This window comes from Taurulus bubalis (assembly GCF_910589615.1).
Source record: "Taurulus bubalis genome assembly, chromosome: 10".
Taxonomy (NCBI): Eukaryota; Metazoa; Chordata; class Actinopteri; order Perciformes; family Cottidae; genus Taurulus; species Taurulus bubalis.
This window is the reverse complement of record NC_136598.1, coordinates 6827917-6850629: the sequence shown is the minus strand read 5'-3', so window position 1 is coordinate 6850629 and position 22713 is coordinate 6827917. Positions and strand designations below refer to the sequence as shown.

At 41.7% G+C, this 22713-nt stretch overlaps 1 protein-coding gene across 1 annotated transcript in view; it reads left to right on the top strand.

Moving 5' to 3' along the window:
• dph1 (diphthamide biosynthesis 1) overlaps positions 1-22713 on the top strand; it is a gene marked incomplete at its 5' end in the record, with an annotated part of 58968 nt that overhangs the window by 21679 nt on the left and 14576 nt on the right. The window contains 5 exons of the mRNA XM_079224849.1: positions 12136-12257; positions 15548-15702; positions 17043-17164; positions 21029-21097; positions 21557-21713. Of these exons, the coding sequence (XP_079080975.1) occupies positions 12136-12257; positions 15548-15702; positions 17043-17164; positions 21029-21097; positions 21557-21713 (625 nt within the window). The remainder of the gene's footprint in view (positions 1-12135; positions 12258-15547; positions 15703-17042; positions 17165-21028; positions 21098-21556; positions 21714-22713) is intronic.

The window sequence follows — 22713 nt, the reverse complement described above, 5'->3', positions numbered from 1 at the left end:
TCTGTGTGTAAGTGAGGGGGTGAGTGTGTCTTTGCGCCAGGATGTATGTACGTGTGTTTTTGTGCATATGTGCACCATAGCTGTGTGTATGTTCCGACTTGTCTCCGTCTGCTCTTTGGCTATAAGAGCTCCCAGCTCACATATAGAGCAATGTGCTGACTAATTAGCTCTCCTGCCAGGCACACCCTCACTGCCCACCCGAATGTTATGTTGAACTCAACAATATCTCATTGTCAGCGACCGCCTGCAAACCCTGTAGAAACCTGTTTTTTTTACTGTTCCACAGTGTGGTGAGAAATATGCTTGCAAACTAAATGAAAGGAGAAAGGTTAAACTTCCCGCCCAGTGCCCCTTGCCAAATTTGTATTTGGAGGGGTAAAGCGGAGGAGAGGCCGAGCCTTTTGTCCGTAAATGTTCCGTTTTATTTGTACAAGCTCATATGTATTAGATCTGGAAACCTAGCAGCAAACTGTGTATCTGTCTTGCATACTTAATGTTCTCCGTGACTGTGTTCTAAACCGCATACTATATACTCAGTGAATACTGTGATTTGGCCAAAATGTAGCATGTAGTAGTATGTAGTATACTAAACAAAGCAAAGTATGTTGTATTCCACAATATGCATACAAGGGCTGAAACGCTAACTACAATATGCCTGTAGCTATCTAATCACATCAGATTTTAGCATGTCGAAAGATTATTTTAGCATCCTACGTCGACCAATGGTGCAGTTGCTGACAAAAATAATGATGGGGGCAAGTTAGCAAGCTAATGTTAGCTGTGGAACTTTCAAACATAACACTGCACACTTTTCTGCATGATTCAGGTTAGGAAAACATAGTTCTAAGTTATTTACCCCGTTGGTAGTGCGTCCCACCACACGGCAGATTTTAGGCATTATTCTGATGCTTCCCAGTAGACGATAGGAGGCTCCTTCACGCAATACAAAATCAACAGAGCGGTGAGTTGTTTTCCCCTCGTTTGTCAGCGGGACTTAAATGTGCTCTGTCTGTATACTGCCAACTGAATAGATTCAACCGTTTCGTACTGCATACTCCTGCCGTACGCAGTACATACTGGATACTGGAGGAAGCAGTAATACGTAGAAGGTGGTTTTGAATACAGCCATTGTCAATGATTTTATTTATTTATGATACGCACATCAAAGTTGAGCGTATGAAAGGAAAGGTCGAACTCAAGACTACCTCAGGTAGTCTTGTCATTGCAGGTACTGGTCACTTCCTAGTGTTGGTGTTACACGGATGCCATCTCATGGTTTTTGAATTTGATGTCTAGTGCAGGAGCGGGTGAATTGAATCAGTCATACAGTCACAGACAAAGGCCTGGAAGACCATCAAGATACCTGCTGTTTCCAGCTTTGCTAATCACATCTCTTCCCGGGGGACATCATGCCCATCCAGACCAGAAATCCTGATAGGTGCTGGCACTGTGTAATATGATATCTTGGCAGATAGCACCTTGGAAGTTGCCTGAGCTGTCATGAAAGTACAATTGATTCCTTCTAGAGACACAGTAATAATATGAGGTCGTGTTGGCTGTAACTTAGACGAGACTTGGGCGAGCCGGGTGTTATCTGGTGTTATCTTGAACTAGATACTTTTTATTCATGAAGTAATGATCTAAACACGTATCCCCTCTTCTCAGCCGTGTGTAGAAGAGATAAGCAATGCTTAGTGCCGAAGGTTGCAGTCCTTCTTTTCCCCTCTGGTCTGTCTCCGGCACAGCCAGTCAGACCGGCCATAATCACTCTCATTTTGGATGGCACTGTCCAACGCACATGTCCATGTAATTGCATTCACAGAGAGCTGTGTAACATTATGCACAGCCTGGAAATACTGAGCTGTATAATATTCTGCACAGCCTATGTATACTGGCAAACTATTTCATATGCTTTTAAAAAGCGCTTTCACAGTAAGTCCACTGACATTGCTCAGGCAGTTGAAGGACACAAATTGGGGTTGCACAATTCTTAAATTGGACAACAAAAGAGGTCTGAAAGTATAATGTGATGTATGGCTTGAGAAGGCAAACATATTTTCCGAGCCAACATGAAACAGCTAAGTTTCTATTTGCCCAACTTTGTTCATAGATTTCTACAGACGTGTGTATAATGTAGTAAAATAAAGGATTTGCATGAAGTGATTATCAAAGACTCATATAACTACTTCCTATTAAAGGGTAGGGAATAGAGAGAGAGAACAGCAGCTAATATGAGAACATCCTTTTCCGTTGGGGGATAAATGAAGGACAACTCAATCACTGCGACCCAACGAGATTCGTCAAGCATTGAGTAGGCGTTCCCAATAATTAAGGGAATGATGTAATGATAGACAGCAGCTCAGAGAAATGATGACAAGGAACATAAGAAGAGAGGAAAGGAGTCAAAAAGCTTGAGAAAATAAAGAGAGGAGAGAGAGATTGTGAAATGACTTGAGGGAGCAGAGTGACAGACGTCGGAGGGAAGCCTTAGGGATGAATGAAGGAGGGATTAGATGGGTGTGACCATCAATCGCTACAAGATATAATCTTTATTTCCCTTAGTTTACTTTTATGTATATTGTGGCAAAAAGGGCAGTGATGTGCTATGTTTGACGAATACTGTTCTCCAAACTATAGTTTTAAGCTGTCTGGATTTAGAAAAGTATACTGCAGGCTCATTTGCAAATCGTACCTGATGAATTGTAAAGGCTCGGCCTCAAAATGTTTTTTCTTATTCAGCTTTGTACTGTGAGCGCTGGGGTCCTGAAAACACACAGCTGGATGCAAAAAAATAATAGATAATTTGACATGAGAGATTTCTGTTTTTTGTGCTTTTGTCCTTTCCTTTAATCATTGGTTTGAAGCTTTGCAGCAGAGAATGTTAGAATCAAGACATGGTGATGGTTGTTGGGTTGTTTTATCAGTTGTGTCAGCCAGTCCACACATCCTTATTGTCCTGATGAAGCAGAAGCACAGATTAGAGTTTTCGAATACTTCAGCCTTAAATTTACAATAACAATAATATCTTTGACTTGGGGAGGAGGAAATGAGCTGGTAACACGACACTGACGTGTTATCACCTTTTTAGATGATGTATGACAGACAGTAGGTTAGTGCCTATTGGTTATTGCATCGTGGATGGACGATTGAAGGGATGATCGATGATTATTTTTTCCCCATGCTGATATTGAGGCAATTATTATTTTTATTTTTATCAGAACCAATATATTATAAAAATAATAAAGAGAAATATAATATTTAACCTACTGTGCATTTAGAATATGTTTCTGATGGAACAGCATGTCTGCCCGCTGTACCTTGTATATCAGTGCTTAAATTACAAGCCTTTTTTCAGTAATTTGATCATCTTTGTTCTCTAAATGCCTGCTCACCAAACCTTTGCTCTATGCTCCATAATAGTTGTTTAAGTAATGGATGGGGCCAGGTGTCTTTTTTTTGTTTTACATTCAAATCTTTTAAATGAATGAAGCTTCTAATGTCTGTCATCCTCATTTATGACTTTATCACCCTTAAAAAAAAAGGAGAATTATGGTCTTGTGTCATTGTGGTTATATAAATGTAATTTATGGGGCTGTTACAGTGCTGCTAGATTCCCTCTTTAATAAAAGCTGTGTGCACAATTGATAGAAAAATGTCGGGAATTATTACATTTACCTTTTTACAATAAATTTGCACTCGTATTGAAAGGGAGCCGTTGTTTGAATAGAGGAGGCGGTGCTATTAAATAGATTTTTCTTTTTAAAAGTTTCGATATTTTCATTAAAATGTTAACACCCTTTTTCAAATAAGTATTCACTTTGACTGTATTGCGTGCACAATGCTTAAAAGGTTGTATTATTCCAGCAGTCCGTCGGAGCTCAGCCACACCGCTGCCTTCCTGGCAATCTGATCGTCTGCCATCTCAAGTAACCACAATTGGACTATTTGAGAACAGAAACGATTGCCCAACCCTTCTTGTCAGCATACAGTTTGCACATCCAGCAGATACAGCGCAATATCAGCATTAATATGGAGTCATATTTCTGTCCACCTGATGAATATAAGTAATTCACCTCGAGAATGGATAACAATATCTTTCTTTACCCAAAAGCGAGTGGGGGACTCCATATTTTAGTTTTTCAGTCTTCACTAAGAATTACCTAATTTCCATAACAACTTGATCTATTGTTATAAAAGTATTGGTTATAGCCGATGTTTATAACATTGTCACTTTTTTTCAGATCATTAACTTTGATTCTTGCTCATGATAATACATATCCATGTAGTACATACAAAAAAGTTATTTTGAAGACGCTTTAAACTAGACCCTAAAACAGTATTCACATGTTAGCTTTCCGTGACTCCATGTATGCTTATGTTATGATTCATTTACTTCAGGCTGAACAAGAGGCAGATAAATAGTTTCAGCCAACAACGGCAGCTTCAAGGAAGCTTTACTGTTCTGTTCTTGTAGATACAATAAAACGTAATACTACCATTATCTGTCCTCTTAAGTCCCTTATCCTGTTCCCTGTCTTGATACCCTCACAGATCTGATAACCATTGTGTCAAAGATTTCGTTTTCTGTATTGTGTTTTTTAGTGCTCTGTAGAGATTAGATCTGTTCCTGGTTGTAGGCCCAGCCCCGAGTTTTCACCTCCTAGAGCAATATCTGCAAAACAGCAGTCACTTGTAATAACTGTTGCTGCATGGTCGTTTTGTTTCTGTAAATTGGATTGCAGCTCTTTTAAGCATGCTCTGCTTTCCTGTACAGTTTGGGACTCAATCTTGATAAAGCTGTAGGCCTTTCTCTAATGACCCATGGCTCAGGCTTTTGAATAGAAGCCATGACAAATAGATTAGATGCACTCATGAAATAGCAGTAATGATCTTGTTTTTCAGGGTGTTAAAGGATTATCTAATGGTATTACTGAAAACATCTGTGTACGCATCAACCCGCACCCAGCGCCTCACATCTCTTATGCCTGGCCTATGTTCAATGACTGCAGTTAGACATATTTTACAGGGGCATTCGACTACAACATTTTTCTGTTGAAGACACACAACTTGTCAACATGACATATAGGGGAATATGTAGGGAGAGACATCGAAAGGAAGAAATGCATAACGGGAGAAGGAGTCAAAATCATGTAATCCTCCTGTCTAGTGCGTCTTGCCAAATTTATTTTTGGAGGGGAGCACTTTGTCAGGATATTTTCTGTGTTATATGCGCAGAAAGCAGATTATCAATATCAGATTTTCTACTATTACAACTCCAGCAGCAAACGGCTCATCTGTTTTACGTAGTCTGTCCTCCTGCTAGTCATTATCACCCCTCACTCCTTCTTTCTGCCTCTGTCTGACCCCATCCTTTTCAATATTTATCTTATTCTCCCGTTTTTTCAAATCACATGTTCTCTTGTTTTCCCTCTATATCATCTCTCACTCAACATTATCTCTTCCACAGAACTTTAATTTTCCTCCTTTTCAATTTCATCTTTTCCACCCCTAATTTACCTAAACTGAACTCATTTAAGAAGGGAAATAATGATGGCGCGTGTATGCAGAACTACCCGGCAACCTCTGGGAGAAGCCTCTTTTCCTGGGCCAATCTGCTGTGCCCCGTGCCAAAGCCCACTCACTGACACACACACTGATGGGGGCTGATGTCTGAAATGTAATGGAATAAAAGATGAGCCTTTGCCAGATGTAGGAAATAATTCACACATGCATTTTGTGTTTAGGTGAACTTGGTGCGTGAGAACATGCCACATATGCTCATTTGAGTGGTCTGCCACAGTGTATCAGTGGCAACTGCAAGAGCAGTGCTGCACCTGTACCCACCTTGCTGACCTGCTTGACACTTTGTTTTCCGAAGAGACCAGTCCGCTATCTCGGCTATTATTAGACCTCAGATGTAAAAATCTCACTGGCAGCACAGTCATATTATGGACAGACAACCTACTGTAGAGGGTACTGCAACCTTCCTCTTTGGCAGCATGCACACCAAAAAAACACATGTACTTGAAATGAATAACCAGGATGCAAGACCTACCAGAGGTTGGGTTTTAAACGGGTACACAAGGCCAAATTGGGTGGCTACACTTGAAACATAACGTTACACTCCATTGTGTTTTGGTCATTCATGGGGATTCATGCTTCTTTTTTTTTTGTCCTACATAAATCAGCATGTGTTATATTCTGTTGCTCTTAATTATAGTACATAATACAAGTCAAGTTTAAGCAAACTTATAATACATGTGTAATACATAAGCTGCTGTTAGATCAGGTCTATGACTTATTCACTCACCTAACTAAACTACTTTGCAACCTCAATTAAATGACTGTAATCAGAGCCCACAAAAGCACAGTAGCTTGTCCTCGAACCATTTAAGGAGTCAGTTCAGACTCTCACATGTTTATGAAGTTCATTTAAAAAAAAAAAAAAACTGTTCTAATCTATGCACTATTCGCCAATAATAAAGTTAATAGGCATTTTAGGTATTTTTATATATCAGTTTTATTTTGATTTATGAGCAAAGAAAGAGGATAGAAATTCTTTGAACAGCCAACTGGATCGGAGCAGCTGGTTAGATCTTTTGGAAACTTCTGACACTTCATTATATCCCTAATAAGTGCATGAGCAGCTAAAAGGATGATCTTAACTATCCCCATGTAAGTTTGGGATATCTAGAGGTCATGTATTCTTACTACGCTGTGGCAGAGAGAGAAAGCACAAAGTGAGCTGAGATGCTCACTGACTGATCCCTGACGCACCAAGGGAAGTTGTCTGAGGTCACACTATGTATTAATATTGAAAAAACATTTGGGTTTATTTTAGTATTAATAGTGCTCTCTAACCATTGGCTTACAGATAATGCTCATGTGCGCTTGCCAAAGTAAACTAGCCTGTTAACAACTGCCAATCAGCTATAATGCGAGACAGATCCTGGTTGCGCTTGCTGTTTTCTTCAGGATATTCTCTCATACTTATTTATTGAAATGAATCTCATACAAAGTGTAATTCACTGTGTATCAATACATTATGGCACAGACTATTATCCTGTCGTCCTGACATTTAAAGACATATGGTAGCACAGCGTATTTTAAGTGCACAATATAGAGGATGCTAACATCTGTCTGGACTCCATCCCAGCATGCACTCAGTGAGAGGCTCGATAGATTTCCGATCCATCAGGGTCAACATATTCACAATCCTGCTTGGCAATTTAGAGTCACAAACCCATTTGCATGTGAGCCCCTGGGGGAAACCCACCGGTAGGAACATGCAGACTTAATATAGAGCGATCTTTGGCCAGGACTCTCATTTGTGAGAGGACATTGCTGACTGCCAAGCTGATACCAGAGCAACATGTGGTTGGCTGCAGGTGTTCGCTGCCATAACATAACATAACATCATTTTAATGACTCAGTTAGATGGCAAATGCTCATTAGGTCCATGAAATGTACCGTAGAAGTACTGTGACGCTTAGCATGAAAGCTTGGGAAAGCTGTAATTGTGTTCTTACCATGTTGCAAAAGTAGTGCTGAACAAATCAAATCATGTCAGTTGGGAATTAAGGAAGCATGCAAATGTACTAATTGGATGAGCTCACCTGATGATGGCAGATGAATGTGAAAAGTTTAATTGGGACCAGTTTTTATTTTCCTTTTTTTTTTTGTCTGCCAGGCTTGTTGACCATCCACACACTCAAAGCAAATGCTTTTAAATGCATGACAGGCAGCACTAATGCAGCGAATGAGAGCTTGTTGTTCTTCTTAAATCTCCACTCATTAGTATAGTGAAGCATCACAGTCATAGATTGTTTTGTTTGTTTCCTTCCTGCTTCCTTTACATTAGCAGACCAATAGGAGAACATGAATGTAGGAAGACGAGCAGTAACAATTTCCCTTCATCTCCATTCTGACTTGCCCTAGAGCAGGGGTAGCCAACACGGTGCCCGCGGGGACCACGTGAGTCGCCCGCGAGGCATGTTCTAAAAATGAAGAAAAAATAAATAAATCAAAAATGCTTCCATTAAAGATTTTCAAATGACAATATTTAATATAACATTTTAAAAACAAGTCACAAATTCTGTATATATGAACTCTGACCATTTCTGAAGTCAATGTTCAATATTGTGCGCATGTACTTTTCAATACTGATTATAATACTGCAGTATTGTTGACTCAGTACCTCAATATTGATGTGTTACAGTGTTTTGAATATAACTATTATTTGTGTTTTCCTGCACTCAATAATCTAAATCAAGGGTGAAGCATTGTAGATACAATATTGCCAAGTGGGTTGATTGACTGATTAACTGTGCAATCAAATTAGCATAAGCAATGACAATTATTTAGAGAACAATCCAGATATAAAAATATTTTCTTTCAGCACGTTATTGTCCAAGAATCTTAAAGGGAGGGTTGTGATGGTGGCTGTAAAAGTTAAATTTTGTGCCAGGGACCTACTGGTTGGCCACATGGTTTTTCAATACAGTTTACAATTTTAGGCTACAGCTATACTGTGTAGATATGACATGCATGGCTACTGCTTCAAAACATAACTATCCATGTATCAAATCTCGAACTTTTACAACATTAAATTGTGTTGTACATGGATATGAATGACAGCATTGATTTGTGTATGTCCTGCATCAGACTTTGACACAGCTCAGTCTGTGTGAACCCAGGAATATCTGAAACGCAACTGTTCAAGCTGCGTTTCTGATATTGCAAATGACACTTTCCAGTTATTCATTTCTGTCAACATATCATAGTGTAGCACTGTTGCCTACAATAGTCTGATTTTCCTGAATGAATGAACAACAAAAACATCTGCTGTTAGCAGAAATGTCTTTCCACCACCAACTGGAAATTTGCATGCAGAAAAATCCAGAAGAAAATTTAAATACAGTAGCATACATTTTCTGGCAGAATTGTTCAGTCAGCCCAAAATGAATGCAGTATTACAATTTAAGATTAGAATGCTGTAATGCTCTATGCCATTTTTGAATATGAAGATGTCCTTGTAAGAGCCTTTTCAAACTGTAATGCTTTCTCAAGCTGATGGGCCCAAGACTATTGATGAGTGTCGCAAATTACCTGCAACTTCCCACACCTCAAAACACAGCAAACCTTTAATCAACTGTTATTCAAACGCATGGAGGACTCCTTTTCGTTTAATTCAGTCCAGTACCGTTCATCAACAGATAAGTGCCATTGGCAACAGAATGGCTTTGTGAGTGCTAATGGGAATGTTCTGAGACAGAGCTGTTCCTCTTTCATGCCGGTCTCAGAAGAAATTCCTGTCAAAATCAGAAAAGTGTCTCATCTCCAGATGACAGCAGCAGAAAGATTAATATAAGTTTTTGTGCATTTTCCCACACTAGGAAAACAAGGAATTTGTCTTGGGCCTTTACTTTGTTTCTTCTTATATTATTGATCCACTTCCATGTATGCAGATAATACAACAATATGCATGCAGGCACCCACAGTAAATGACATCCCTGCAACCCTCAACAAAGAGTTGCAGACAGCACGACAATGAGTCACTAGCAATAGACACATTTTGACAATCACAGACTATCGTAAAGCAAAGCGCCTTGGCGTTATTTTTCTATTGTAAACTGTATGTACATACAGTTGTATGTATGTCTAAGTGTCTTATCCGTTGTGATGATTAACATTTGTGTGGATGCCAGGAAGAGTCGGCTAATATGGATCCTTATAAAATCCTAAATGAGATGCTATTTAAACAATGATACAATCAATTTTGCATATAATTCACAGTCTGCGTTAGTGTGTGTTTGCACTCATGCTGGCATATGTATATTGCACTGTGCTCTGAGACTTGTTTGTGGCAGATGCTAGGACAGTGTTTTTTTTATAACAAAGATTCAGATCAGTTGGCTATTTCTCACACAGAGCTGTATGCTAAAGAGCTAATTAACAAGGGCTGTTATGGAGTTCACAAGCGTCTCTGACATCTTAATTAGATCTTAATGACATTTCAGTTGGAATGGCTGAACTGAGCACCCTGAGATGAGGCAAAACCAGTGCTGATATACTGAAAGAAACGGGAAAGTGCCTGACACTATAGCAAGCGCATGCAGGAAGGGTAAATGAGGGGATGGAGAAAGGAATACATGGAAATGAGGGTATTTGTGCTTTATATGTCCCCCTCAGTCATATAGAGTATGTCTTTTATGAGATAGCGTGCATTGAAATTGGATTTGATTAACACTGATATACTTTTCATTCTGTCGTTCTCGCTCTGACGTTCTTTCATTCTATCTTCTTCTCCCCTCTTTCCCTCTCTCCCAGTGAGATATGGGACTTTAAGTTACCCAGTAATTACTCTGCCCATGTCCCAGTAGAATCACTCGTCTCTCATGGGCCTCTTAATCGCATTTATTACAATGAAACTTCAGCATCCTCACTCTAGAAATTACTAAATGTATTGCCAATGAAAATAACATGATAATGGTATTTCTGGCAGATAGATGGATGATTGAATACAATATTTTTTCCGTGGTGCTGTGTTTTGCATTGTAGCCGATTCTGCAGTGGATTGCAGGGAATAGTTTCTATTTTTCTGGTGGGCAGGCTGTGTATTTTTAGCTGAAAGGTTCATGCACATTTATGCAACTCAAACAAGTCAGTGGACTGCGATGAAAGAACAATGAGCTCCAGTGAAGAAGGAGACAAGTGCACAGGTCTATAGACCTCAAACTACACAATTACCTTCCTGCTGGCGACTGTATACATGTGTACGCAGTGTGAAGAGGCACACCCCGGCATCAAGTCAAAACCTTGACAAGCGAAAGGGTAATTGATTCAAATCTTCCAAGGCAAATATTTATTTACCAGATGAGTTGCTCTGTCTATGTTTGCCCGAGCTCAGCTGGCCTGCACTGCCCTTCGCTTGAGAGCAACCATTAGAGGAGATGGGACAGCGAAATGGAGAGAAAGAAAAACAACATAGAAAGCTAGGGGACGGTGATGAGGAGCCCGGAGAGAGTGCAACTCAGCGATTACATCAGAGAGAATGAGGGAGGAAAAAGGCTAAATAGAAACTTTGTCGGAAGCCCCTCGCGTGGCACAGAGCGAGAAATAAACAGAGTGGATGTGGGTTGAAAGATTGGGAAGCAGGAGACACATTACTAAGAGTCTGTTGCTACAGATGCTGTTCTGCGTGCAGCCATGTCTGTTTATCACTTTCCTCTTCTCCCCAAGCCCTCCGTCTCATCTCTGTTCTCCCCCTTATGTCTAGCCTAAATCTGTCAGAATACAGCCACAAATACCTGGCAACAACCAGCATTTACAACCACCCCCTCGTCTACCCATCTTTCCTCCCCAACAATGCCTGAAGCTTCTGTTCATTTGCTCTTCCTCCCTGCTACTTTCAGCCGTTATTCGTTTTACTTAGCCTTTAAGGGTTTACTTAGCATTTTATTCGGCCATAAAGGGCGATAAAAGAAAGAGCTTGTTTTTCTGTAATGCGATCAGCAATTCATTCTAACAGATCTGGGTCCACAGATGCTTGTGTAATTCTCAGTGTTTTTTTTTTTTTTAAGAAGGCTATGAATTAGTTTTCTCTATTACAGGCACAAAGTGGAACATTAGCCCCACATGATCAGTGTTTCGATCTCACATTGTAGTTGTGGCATAAGGCATCTTGTCTAAATAGTGTATTAGAATGCTGCAAGCATTAACTTTTGCTGAGGCTGTTTCTCCTCTTGCCAGATGGATGTGCTGTAAATCCGGGCCACAGATGGAAAAGCCCAGAACCCTACAAACTCTGATCTGCTTATGTGTAGCGGTCCTCACCCCCCCTCTACTTCTTTTTTGTGTAGCCTCCTTTCTGGGGCCAGGCTGACTGATGACCTATTGACCCTCGTCTGGCAGATCTTAAACTAGCAGACAGCATTAGGCTGCCGGTCACGGGGAGCAAAAGAGTGTGTCATGCTTTTAAGCTGTGAGTCATTGGCTGACAATGCTGTCAGATAGTAGATAATGTACTCCATCTGTAGCAAGTAGATAGGAATTGATCTTATTCAGGGCTCTCATAATCACACTGTGCTTTGCATGCTCTGTATTGATCACTATGGTAACGTGTGTGTGTCCCAGGTTCACGGAGGCAGATACCATTGTGATGGGGGACGTGACGTATGGGGCCTGCTGTGTGGACGACTTCACCGCTCGAGCCCTCGGAGCTGATTTCATGGTGCACTATGGCCACAGCTGTCTCAGTGAGTGCCTTCAACTGTCTGTGTGCATGTTCGCTGTGTCTCTCCGTTGCTCTGCATGCATGATTGTACCACACAAAAGGAACGTGAAGTGGGCGAGTACCAAGGACAACCGCCTCCTGAGAGTGGGATGCACGAGAAAGAAGTCGGGGACGGACCGACAGACAGAGCTTTCGACCAGTGTTGAAACATAACTAGTTAGTGTAGCCCGGCTCTAGTAGAGAAGGCATATCATACCTTTGGAGCCTGTACATCACATTTACCCAGCAGATCAATAGGGAACATGCATTAGTGCTGTCCTTTTGAAAACCTCAAGCAGTTCTTGAGGAGCTTCACCCTCGCTCCCGTCTGTCTCTTGCAGAACATGGGAGGAAATGCTAAATCAATAGTTTTGATATCCATCCCGGCCAGAACAACCTCACCTCTCCCAAATACCAGAAATGACCAACAGAATTCTAATACACAGAAAAGCTCTCTCTGTGTTGTTGTTTTTTAGTTTGTTTACGTGCATGTTGTGTCTTTGATATTTGCGGGAGTATTATGTGATTGCATGTGTGTATGTTTACAAAAGCGATGGGATATGTACTCAGAGCAACCCAATGAAAGCAAAGGTAAAAGCCCCGAAGATCAATTCGCTGTGGGTTGTAAAGTTCGACCAGATATTAATTGATGGAAGAGATTTTCAAAGAAATGAGATGACCTACAGATTCTCAGAGAATCCGTGCGCCACTGTGTTTGTGTTCCTGACCTTCATCACTCAATCATGAGGACATCATATGCACTGTTGCCCATGAGGTCAGCTACCTGTGGGAGATTAAAGACACTGTGTTCTCCCTGTCTCCCCTGTATCCTGCATCCCTTTCATTTCCTCTGCGGTATCTGCTTTCGCGAATATTGGTGCCATCTCATCTTTTGTCGTCATAAAGCACCTCCATCTAGTGCAGGGCAATATCAGCAACATCATAAAACCATGTTTTTGTATGTTCAGAACGGTTATAATATTTGTTGATATGAGGGATGATTTATTTTTTCATTAAACCTCCTAGAGCAACAACATTTGTGTGCGACTAGTCTGAATAAAAATAAAACACGTCAAAAAGGGTGTCTTAGTGACTTGACGAGAGAGAGAAAGCAAAATAAAGTTATGAAAATTAAACTTGGTTATTTACAAAGGTGGAAAAAAAGCGCCCAGAGAAAAGAGAACAAAACTGGCAAGCCACAGAAGCCTTGCTGAGATGTCGGGCCTGCTGCCATGGCTGTTAGTATTACTGGACTCTCTTCTTCCCATGACTGTTAAGCCTAGTTTATGGTTCGCCGTCGACATGGCGGAGAACCATAAACTAGGCTTTAGTATTACTGGACCCTCTCTTCTCCTCTCGTCGCATGTGTCTCTGCTCCGTTCCTCTCCTTGGCTTTTAACCTCCCCGATGAGGAGATCAGGATCAGGTGTGTCTCGTCCCACACCTGATCTCAATGCTCTCCTGGCGAGTGGGTGGAGCCTTCTAGCTGGAACGTAGACACCAGCCACTACACTTCTCCTCAGGCTCTCACAGCTAGTAAACAGTTAGCCTATTCCAAATAATGATGGGGCCTAAAGCCTTGTTTTCACCCACAGCTCCTCTATGACGTCCCTCAATGCTTCACAAAAAGCGGCCGCTCAGGCTGACGCTTGCATTAGAGAGACGTAGAAGTTGAATTCCGATATGTCTTCGGTCGTAACGCCACAAATTTGACATAGATCAGTTCAGACACCAAGTGATTGCTGCATTATTCATGAAGTTCTCCAGAAGCACAATATAGAATGGAACCTGTTAGTACACATTGATTTGTAAATAAGCCAGTATACCCTGGTGTTCAACCTTTTCTCTGTCTCACTTGCCATGAATGTCTGCGTATTTGTTTACGATCGGCCGCTAATAAGCAGCTGTACCGAGTGACCTTATTGCTATAACACATGGATGCTTAAAACCACCGACGGGGCAAGTGAGTCTTGTCCATCTCATTGACTGTGTCTCTAATTGCAGCGTCTAAGTGCTCTCAGGCTACCATGCTAATGTGAACACAGATCGATGTCACTTTTCTTTGCCCTTTATGTTTTGGGAGTGCCTATAAACAAGCAGGCTGGATTTGTACTCTACTCCTCTGGTCCTTTTTAGTCTGATATATTTAACTCCTTGGTTTCTCACTCAACATGTGGCCTGCAGCAGAGCACCCACACCCCTTTTTTTTATTTTTATTTTTTATAAATCCTTAACCATCTTCTTCCCTTCCTACTCTGCTGAGATGTGAGGCAACTCATCACTTCTCTATCCACTTAATTGACACACACACACACACACACACACACACACACACACACACACACACACACACACACACACACACACACACACACAGTGTGTCCTATTACATTGTTTTCTCCTATCTTCCATGCCCTATCTTTTTGGAATGTATACAGTACACTATAAAATTGCCTACCCCCAGCCCCAAATTTAATTTGAGTGTTTTCCAGCCTACTTTCATTGGAATTTCCAATTCTTCAGTCTCCATCCCATCTGCCTTCAACCCTCTGTAAAGACGTGTATCTCTCAGACCTTTGGTCCCTCCCTGTTGACCCATCTCTATTCGCCCACTTTTTTTCTGCCTCCTTGTCATACTTTGCTCCGCTAAGTACTCCCCCTCCCTTCTCCCCCCTCTCTCTCTCTCTCTCTCTCTCAATGTTGCTTTAATCTCGCCATCAAGCTGCACTCGCTCATAAAACATCCTCACCATAATGGGCCATTTGCTTAATCATACACATTTTTAAAAAAGTCCCCTCGCTCCTGATCTCCAAATTAAATTTAACACAAAAGGAAGAATAATTACGCCGATCAGCGACAACGATAATCCTCCCTTGCCCCTATTTTCTTGGCCTCTCGCCTACTTTTTCAGCATCTTAATCGGCACGTGTTCCAGCTACCTCTCCTAGGCCCGGGTGCGTAGTAAATGGCCTGTGAAATGAATGGCGGAAATAGTAATCGCATGTGTCGCTCTCCTTCTTTAAATAATTGAGGTTTTTGCATCAGTTCCGGCATGTGCTGGGGATTCACGCTGAATGAGCTTCATTTATATCACAGGGGCATGCGCTGAGATATATATGTGAGCATGTGATGTGTTCCCATACAGAGCCATCGCTGAGCATGTGCTGCGTTTTAATATTTGAGCCAGCATCAATAGTGTATATACTGCAGGCTTTCCTGACATAACGGAGTGAATTATTCATCCGGCTTTCTTTTGTCTTTGTTTCCCTGCAGTCCCCATAGACTCCACGGCAGGTATTAAGATGCTGTATGTGTTTGTGGATATCCAGATGGACAACGCACACTTCCTGGACACGGTCAAGTTCAACTTCCCTCCTGCACACTCTCTGGCACTCGTCAGCACTATTCAGTTTGTGGCAGCACTGCAGGTGATTAAGCACTGGGTCTGTCTGATGGTCTGTATGGATGAGTCCATTTTATAGGAATAGGAACACACACACACACACACACATATTCTTCTGTGCATTTGTACAGTATACTTACTGGCTTTTTTTTAACAAGCTCGTACTCGGCACTTAAGCTCAGCTCAAGTGTGGGTTTGAGAAATCCAGCAGCAGTTATTTTTGATTTGAAAGGTGGAATGAACTCGGACGGCCCTCTCGGTTCAGCGTCGTGCTTCAGCGTCTTCTGCTCTTTACATAAGCAGTGGCAACAGCAGCAGCTATAGTATTAAGCTTTTATTTTTGTTCACATTCTGTTCTATAATGCATTCTGTTGCTTTCGTTTACTGTGTTGAACAAACACCACTTTATGCCTTCACTAATGTAACCACTGTTATTTTTACACCACGCTCTGCCTATGTGGGTCATATTTTATATTGGGATGTTTGAGCGCATCCATGTGTGCATATCTCTTTTTTGTTTTTGTACTTGTGTATTGTTTCCATCTCACACATGTCTTATGGTGTGTAGGCTTGTTGAGGTCACACAAAATGGGCGGGAGAAGCTGGAAGTTCACCCGTGTTCCCTGTGGACCGCCTTAAATTAGCTTTAAATCGTTAAATTTATCCTTCCACCTTCAAGCACACTAACCCTTCTTATTAGACAGTTTCTTCGTCAGTGTGCTGCAGAATCATTAATCCACATATTTAACCATGAGTGGCCACATTGGGAGTTAAATTTATGTTAAACATGACCCAGTCACAATCACTCTAGGGGCACATTTTCAGTGCCATCTTTAGGGCCGTGCCCTCTAATTGGTCGTTGACATCTTCGCAAAATATGATTTGTTGAGGCGCTTAGTCGTTTTTTATGCTTTTTTCATCCTGAATGACTTACGTATATACAAGAAACCTATGAGCACATCTCTGGTCAACACAATATGTAATGTGGTGTTTTTGTGTGATTCTTTGTGGAGAAAATTTGTTTTACAGATCTGTTGATTAAATCAACTAACCAAGTAATCGACAAAATCACATGAGTGTTTGTCGACTGTCTTGGAGGGGAGCATTGAAAAGAAGAGATTGTGTCATTATAAGATGAGGATGAAAAGAAGAACAAAAGTGTTGATTTTAGTTCATGGTTTCATGAATGATGTGTACAACATAATTGGCATTCAAGGGTTACTTAAAGACTATATGTCAAGGCTCTCTTGTTTGGAGAAGCGCTTCAAACCTTTCTCTCTAAAATAAGAGAATGGGTAAATGGTGAGCACCCCAGAACATGTACATCTCTAACTGTCTTGTCTTCTTCCCTCCTCCATGCTGCAGGCTGTGAGTGCAGCCCTCAAGCCAGAGTATGATGTGCTGGTACCACAGTGTCGACCTCTTTCACCAGGAGAAATTTTGGGCTGTACCTCCCCTCGCTTGGATCGCAATGTAAATGCCATAATGTAAGACACCTCCATCCTCCTGTCTCCCACTTCACAATGTCAGTGCCGATCCTAGTCATTCTTCCTGTTAGTCAGCAGAGAGATATTCAGATAATCAAATACATCCAGTCTTGACTCCCCACTCCCACCAGGTGCCATAATTACCCTTGCCATTTCCGTGCCCACCCATGTGACATGTGGACTAATCAGTATGACTTCACACCATTCACACCCGACATAGCTAGCAGTGACATCTAGCTGTGTCTGCGTGCTTCCGATCAGGCTTCTATTGAGTCCTGCCAGATGCTGATCCTTAACAGCAAGCCTAAAAATACCTCCACGGCGTGCAAAACGTCTAATTGTGTGAAGCCAGACAGACCCGGAAACCTTTGGCTGTTCCAAACATACCGTGTATGACACCTACTGTGGCTCATGAATGGTGAGAATTGATAAACTGCCATTCATCTGGACATTAGTTTCAGCTTGCGTAATTTCCTGTTTTACAGTGGCGGGCCGTGCGTTATCGACCAAGGCCTTCAGGGACGTGTAGTACACATCAGGTGTGGACTGGGGAAAAAAAGTGTCCCGGGAGTTACTGTCATACTGAACCGTGCGAATCGTATAAACACGGCGCGCTGCCCGCCGTGTTCATACAGACTGTCATATGTTCACTCTGCTATACGGATGATTTTTTAGCACTATTACGGGCACGAAGGGACACACACTGGGTGGACCTGCAGAGCTATTTTAACCCCTTAAGACGAGAAAAAAAGACACTTTATTAACGGTCACTTAAACATTTTTGAAACCTCTGTAAATCTCTTCTCACAAGGGTTATGGTATATATTTTTAAATTAGAAAATGAGGCGCTTGTTGCGCAAACAGCGGACACTCCGTGGAGCAAGCCTCCAACCTCGCCGCTGCTGCGTCATTAAGTCCAAATCAACAACCAGTCACATTTAGTTATAACAAAACAATCCAACAAAACCGCACCACGAAGACACTGCACACACACAACATCTCCAGCAGCTGCTGCACCTTGGCGCGGGACCAGTCCCGGCTTGACCAGCAGCAACAACAGCGCTGTGCCATGTTCATGATCAAATACAACTGCAGATGTAAAATCAGTGACACAACCAGCATTTCACTCACCACATGCCCGTAACCTTCCGTAACCCTCTGTGCGAAAGTCATCAGTAAATCCACCAGGAAGTCCATTTCTCAGGCTCTCAGCCTGAGATTCTACGTTCTAGGTAGAAGCTAGAACCTACAACCAAGAAGCTTCTTTCGTTGAAGTCACGCTGCCCCACTGACAAAACACAGCGCACGTTAATGGTCACGCAGGCCCTGTGGTCAACCACGCGTTTCATAATGCTAGCCTCTCCATATAGTTTAACCAGCTCTCGATCCACAGAGAAACAGAGGTAAAATGTGATTGGATGAGATTAACCAGATTCTTAAACAGCAGCCGCGCCACACAGCAGGCTGAAGGCTGAATGCTGAGCCAACAGAGGAACACAGGAGCTGTGCAATGAGAAAATGAGCTAATAAGGAATTATAATTATAATACATGTAGTGTATTTGTGAAAAACAATTAAATTATAAAATAGCTATAACTTTTAATTGTTTTTGAAATGAAATTTAAACTTTGTGATTCTGTTTAGGCCAGCAGAGAAGGCTTAGCAGGCCCTTACGGGCCGCCACTGCTGTTTTATAACAACAACAAAATATATTTCCTCTAACGGGGAGGAGTATGATGAGTCATAAAAGACTAGCTCATCTGTGTTTTTACATCAAAATTAATGCTGTGCGCATGCAATTATTGTCAAAGTTAGTCTTAGGGAAGAGACTGCTTTGGCAAAGTAACACATTCAGGCAACAAACAACACCTCCGCAGCCACTTTGTGAGTATGCATCTTGTGCAGCTCAGCAGTAGAGGAGAGAGAATCCAAGGCTCTGTGGTGCACAGTGAGTTTAAGTAATTCCCCGGGTGTCTAAGTGCATCACCTGGTATGTCTGATCTGCACACATCTAGTGTTAGCCCATGTGATTAAAACCTCTCAGTGCATGAGATTAAAATGGCTACACAAGGACAAGCTTTGCCATATGAATAAGCCAGGCCTTATGGGAGGCCAAAGGTGGGTGTGGGTGTGGTGTGTGTGTGTGTGTGTGTGTGTGTGTGTGTGTGTGTGTGTGTGTGTGTGTGTGTGTGTGTGTGTGTGTGTGTGTGTGTGTCTTTCTTAGTCTGTGTTTGTACTTGTGGAAGGCTTAGGGTGTGCCTCACCTACTAATCCAATGTGCGTTGTCTTTGATGTGTGAGTCGGGGTGTGTAGTGGTGTGATGGGAGAAAGAATCGATTAAACTGCATGCGTTGGTTCGACACACACACAGAATCTTCACAGACGTTCAGTACACATATACAAATTACAGATGTGGTCAGGATCTACCTCCTCCACTCCTCCAAACATTATGTACAATTTTAATAATAAATATAAATTATTATATAAGCAGTGTTCAAAGCTTAATAACTAGGTCCCTAGTTCCCCTCTATTAACAAGATTCCTAATGAGTCACTGTTGAGGTATTGACACAATTGCAGCACAGAGCAAGCTCTTTTATACAGTGCATGATTTTTTTTCTTCTCCATCACCTTCAATAATACAGTAAATTAATATTTAACATTGTGTTATGTTACATTAATTAGCTACGAGTCAGTGCTCCACTTTTTTTTAATTGCATTTTACCTAAGCTTTGAGCTACTTGAGCGTTATGGAAAATTAGTAGTGGTGTATTAGTCTTTGGAGCCCATCTTGAAGCTTTAGAAATGTCCCGGGCTGTCTCATTTCTATAATGAAGAAAATGATGTTTAAAAGCTGCAATGAAAAGCGCTATGATCAGTAAACCATTTATATCCGGCACCTCCACTCCAGCTACCGCTTGTAATGGAACAATATGAATATGTGAATCTGAAGATATGGTGTTGCATAATTCAAAGAGACATAGCATCACCACTATAGCGAGAGCACTTTCACACAGAACAATAGAATAGGAATGGAAGGGCTGTGATGGTAGTTTAAGCACACCAGCCTCCTGTAGCTTCAGGGAGCTGAGGTCCACCGTGGCTAAGGTGCAACAGGTGTGTTGTGGACATAATTGCATAAAGGCCTTGGATGTTGCGAAGCAAAGAGAAGGAATGCAACAGAGGCTCTGCTCAGGTTCATTCAGTGTTATTTGTGACAGACACACAAACAGTGAGAGATGCATGTTTACTTTGACACACACACACACACCTAAAAATAAAGTATTTGCTTGACATGTCTCCAGGTAGCCTACATGGTAGACCACCCACGGTCTGATTCAAGCTGCTCTAATAGTTGACCAATTAGTGGATTTAATTGCATGTCCAGTCTCAATAGGCCCTCTGAGACTGTACAGCCCCCTCACACTATCAGCAGGATTCCTCTCAGCCGACTCTGTTAGAGGAGTGTATGTGAGACCGTTCAGGCACCTACATTCCTCCGTGTACTTATGGTTAGTGAACTCTGCCTCCACTCGGGCTCTGGCGATTCCCCAGCACCAGACCCTGGGTTAATTGCAAGGGCTTGCATTTTCTGTAAACAGCATGCTCCAATCGTTGGGGTCATGCTCCCGGACAGCAGAGATGCCACCCCAGCCTGGTAACACTTTGGTCTTCTGTTAAAAAGGCTGCGCAGAAAGGAATGGATTTAGAGTGAGAGAGAAAGTCGGTGTCGGAGAATAATAGGCCAGTATTTATTATGGTTGCACATTGAATTGTATTGTCTAGAGGGGGTTTCCTTTGCACAAATAGTTTTTCTCTTTTTTCTTTTTACCGCTAACATTGAATTGCATGGTATTTTTCTATAGTTATCTGGGAGATGGAAGATTTCACCTGGAGTCAATCATGATCGCAAACCCAGACATCCCTGCTTACAGGTATTGTGGAACAAGATGACGCCATTTGTCCTCCCATATTTCCGTTTATATTACGTATTGCAGTGTCATAATGCCATTTTGTGAGGATGAAGTTCTGTTTTGATGAGGTTTTGTATGTATGCAAAGTGAAATTGTGTCGTTATACACATATGCACTGCTGCACAGATCACAGGTCTCTCTCATAAACAAGATTCTAATCTCAAGTGAACCTCTTGTACCGGAGAAAAGGAGATTAAATGCTCAGAAATACCTCCATTTTTTTCCCTAAGATACACTAACTCCTGTCATACTTGCTGGCTTTTCATGATTGGATTTTTTTTCCTTTTCTGTCTTTAAGACAGATAGCTGAACAATAGTTGGTAGTGTGTAATATAATAATAATAATATGGTCATTTTATGTGTATACATTCCATTGACATTGCTGTGCGTTTGCCTTTTCCTGCCTCTGTTTTTTTGTAGATATGACCCCTACAGTAAGGTCTTCTCCAGGGAGCACTATGACCACGAAGCCATGCGTGCCTTGAGGCTCCAGGCTATTGACAAGGCTCGATCTGCCCAGAGATGGGGCCTGATCATGGGCACACTTGGCCGGCAGGGCAGCCCCAAAGTCATGGAGGTGAGAGTCTGCATCCTCACAGTCAACATGTCCTGAGGCTTGTGCAATGGCTTGAACTATTTAGCAGAGTGAGTTTCTCTGACAAATGGTTTGGTTTCATGAAGTACTAATAGGACCAGCAGTCTTCACACTGGGAGCTTGTTATTTCACATTTAGAATGATGCAGCCAAACAGCCTTCATGAGTCCTATCTTGATCTCGCTGTTGGCCTCAAGGGTGGCTGTATGGGAGTTTTAGTACTAGGGATTTTAAGCAATTTCTTGTATTGATTCGGCAATGTAAATTGACAATTGTCTTTCTTCCCAGCACAACATAGTAATTTATAGTAAATAAACAATTCTGTCAATCAAAATTACTTCTCATGTTATAATAATCTCATTGTAATAATCCCGTGAAACGTATTCATAGATACTTTGTGTGTGTACGCTACTGCTGGTCCAGTAGTGTGTTGCGTGAGAAACTCAAAGTCTTTACAAGAATGAGCTATTATGCATTAGCATGCCCACAAGTCTGTCCCTGACTGGGAGTACCAATTGATCGACCGAGAAGCCCTCTTCGGTCACTACTAACCCGCTTGTACTCCTCCTGCTGCTTTCCCCTCCACTGCCCATTCTCTTCTTTCTCTCTCCTTTTGTTTTATGTACTGTTGTGTGGTTGACTTAGTAGCTATACCGGCTTCACATAATTGGTAGAATGCATGCACCTTTTAGATTTAAAAGCTAAAAAAAAAAAGAAAAACTCCAGACCTATGCCTGCAGTATACATTTTGTTACCGTATATTGGTGCAATTCTCCTGTTTGAATATATCCAGACATGAAAGATAAAGTTAGCATTGATGTAGAAATGTCAACAAGAGAGCCAAAAATGTCGGTTTAGAGTGGCAGAAGAGGGTGTATAAGAAGAGGGGGATTTGAATAAAAAGACCCACCAGCTCTCCCATAACGATCTGTCGAGAATAGGAAGTACAGTGTCAGATATCCTCTCAAGTAAGGGGACAGAAC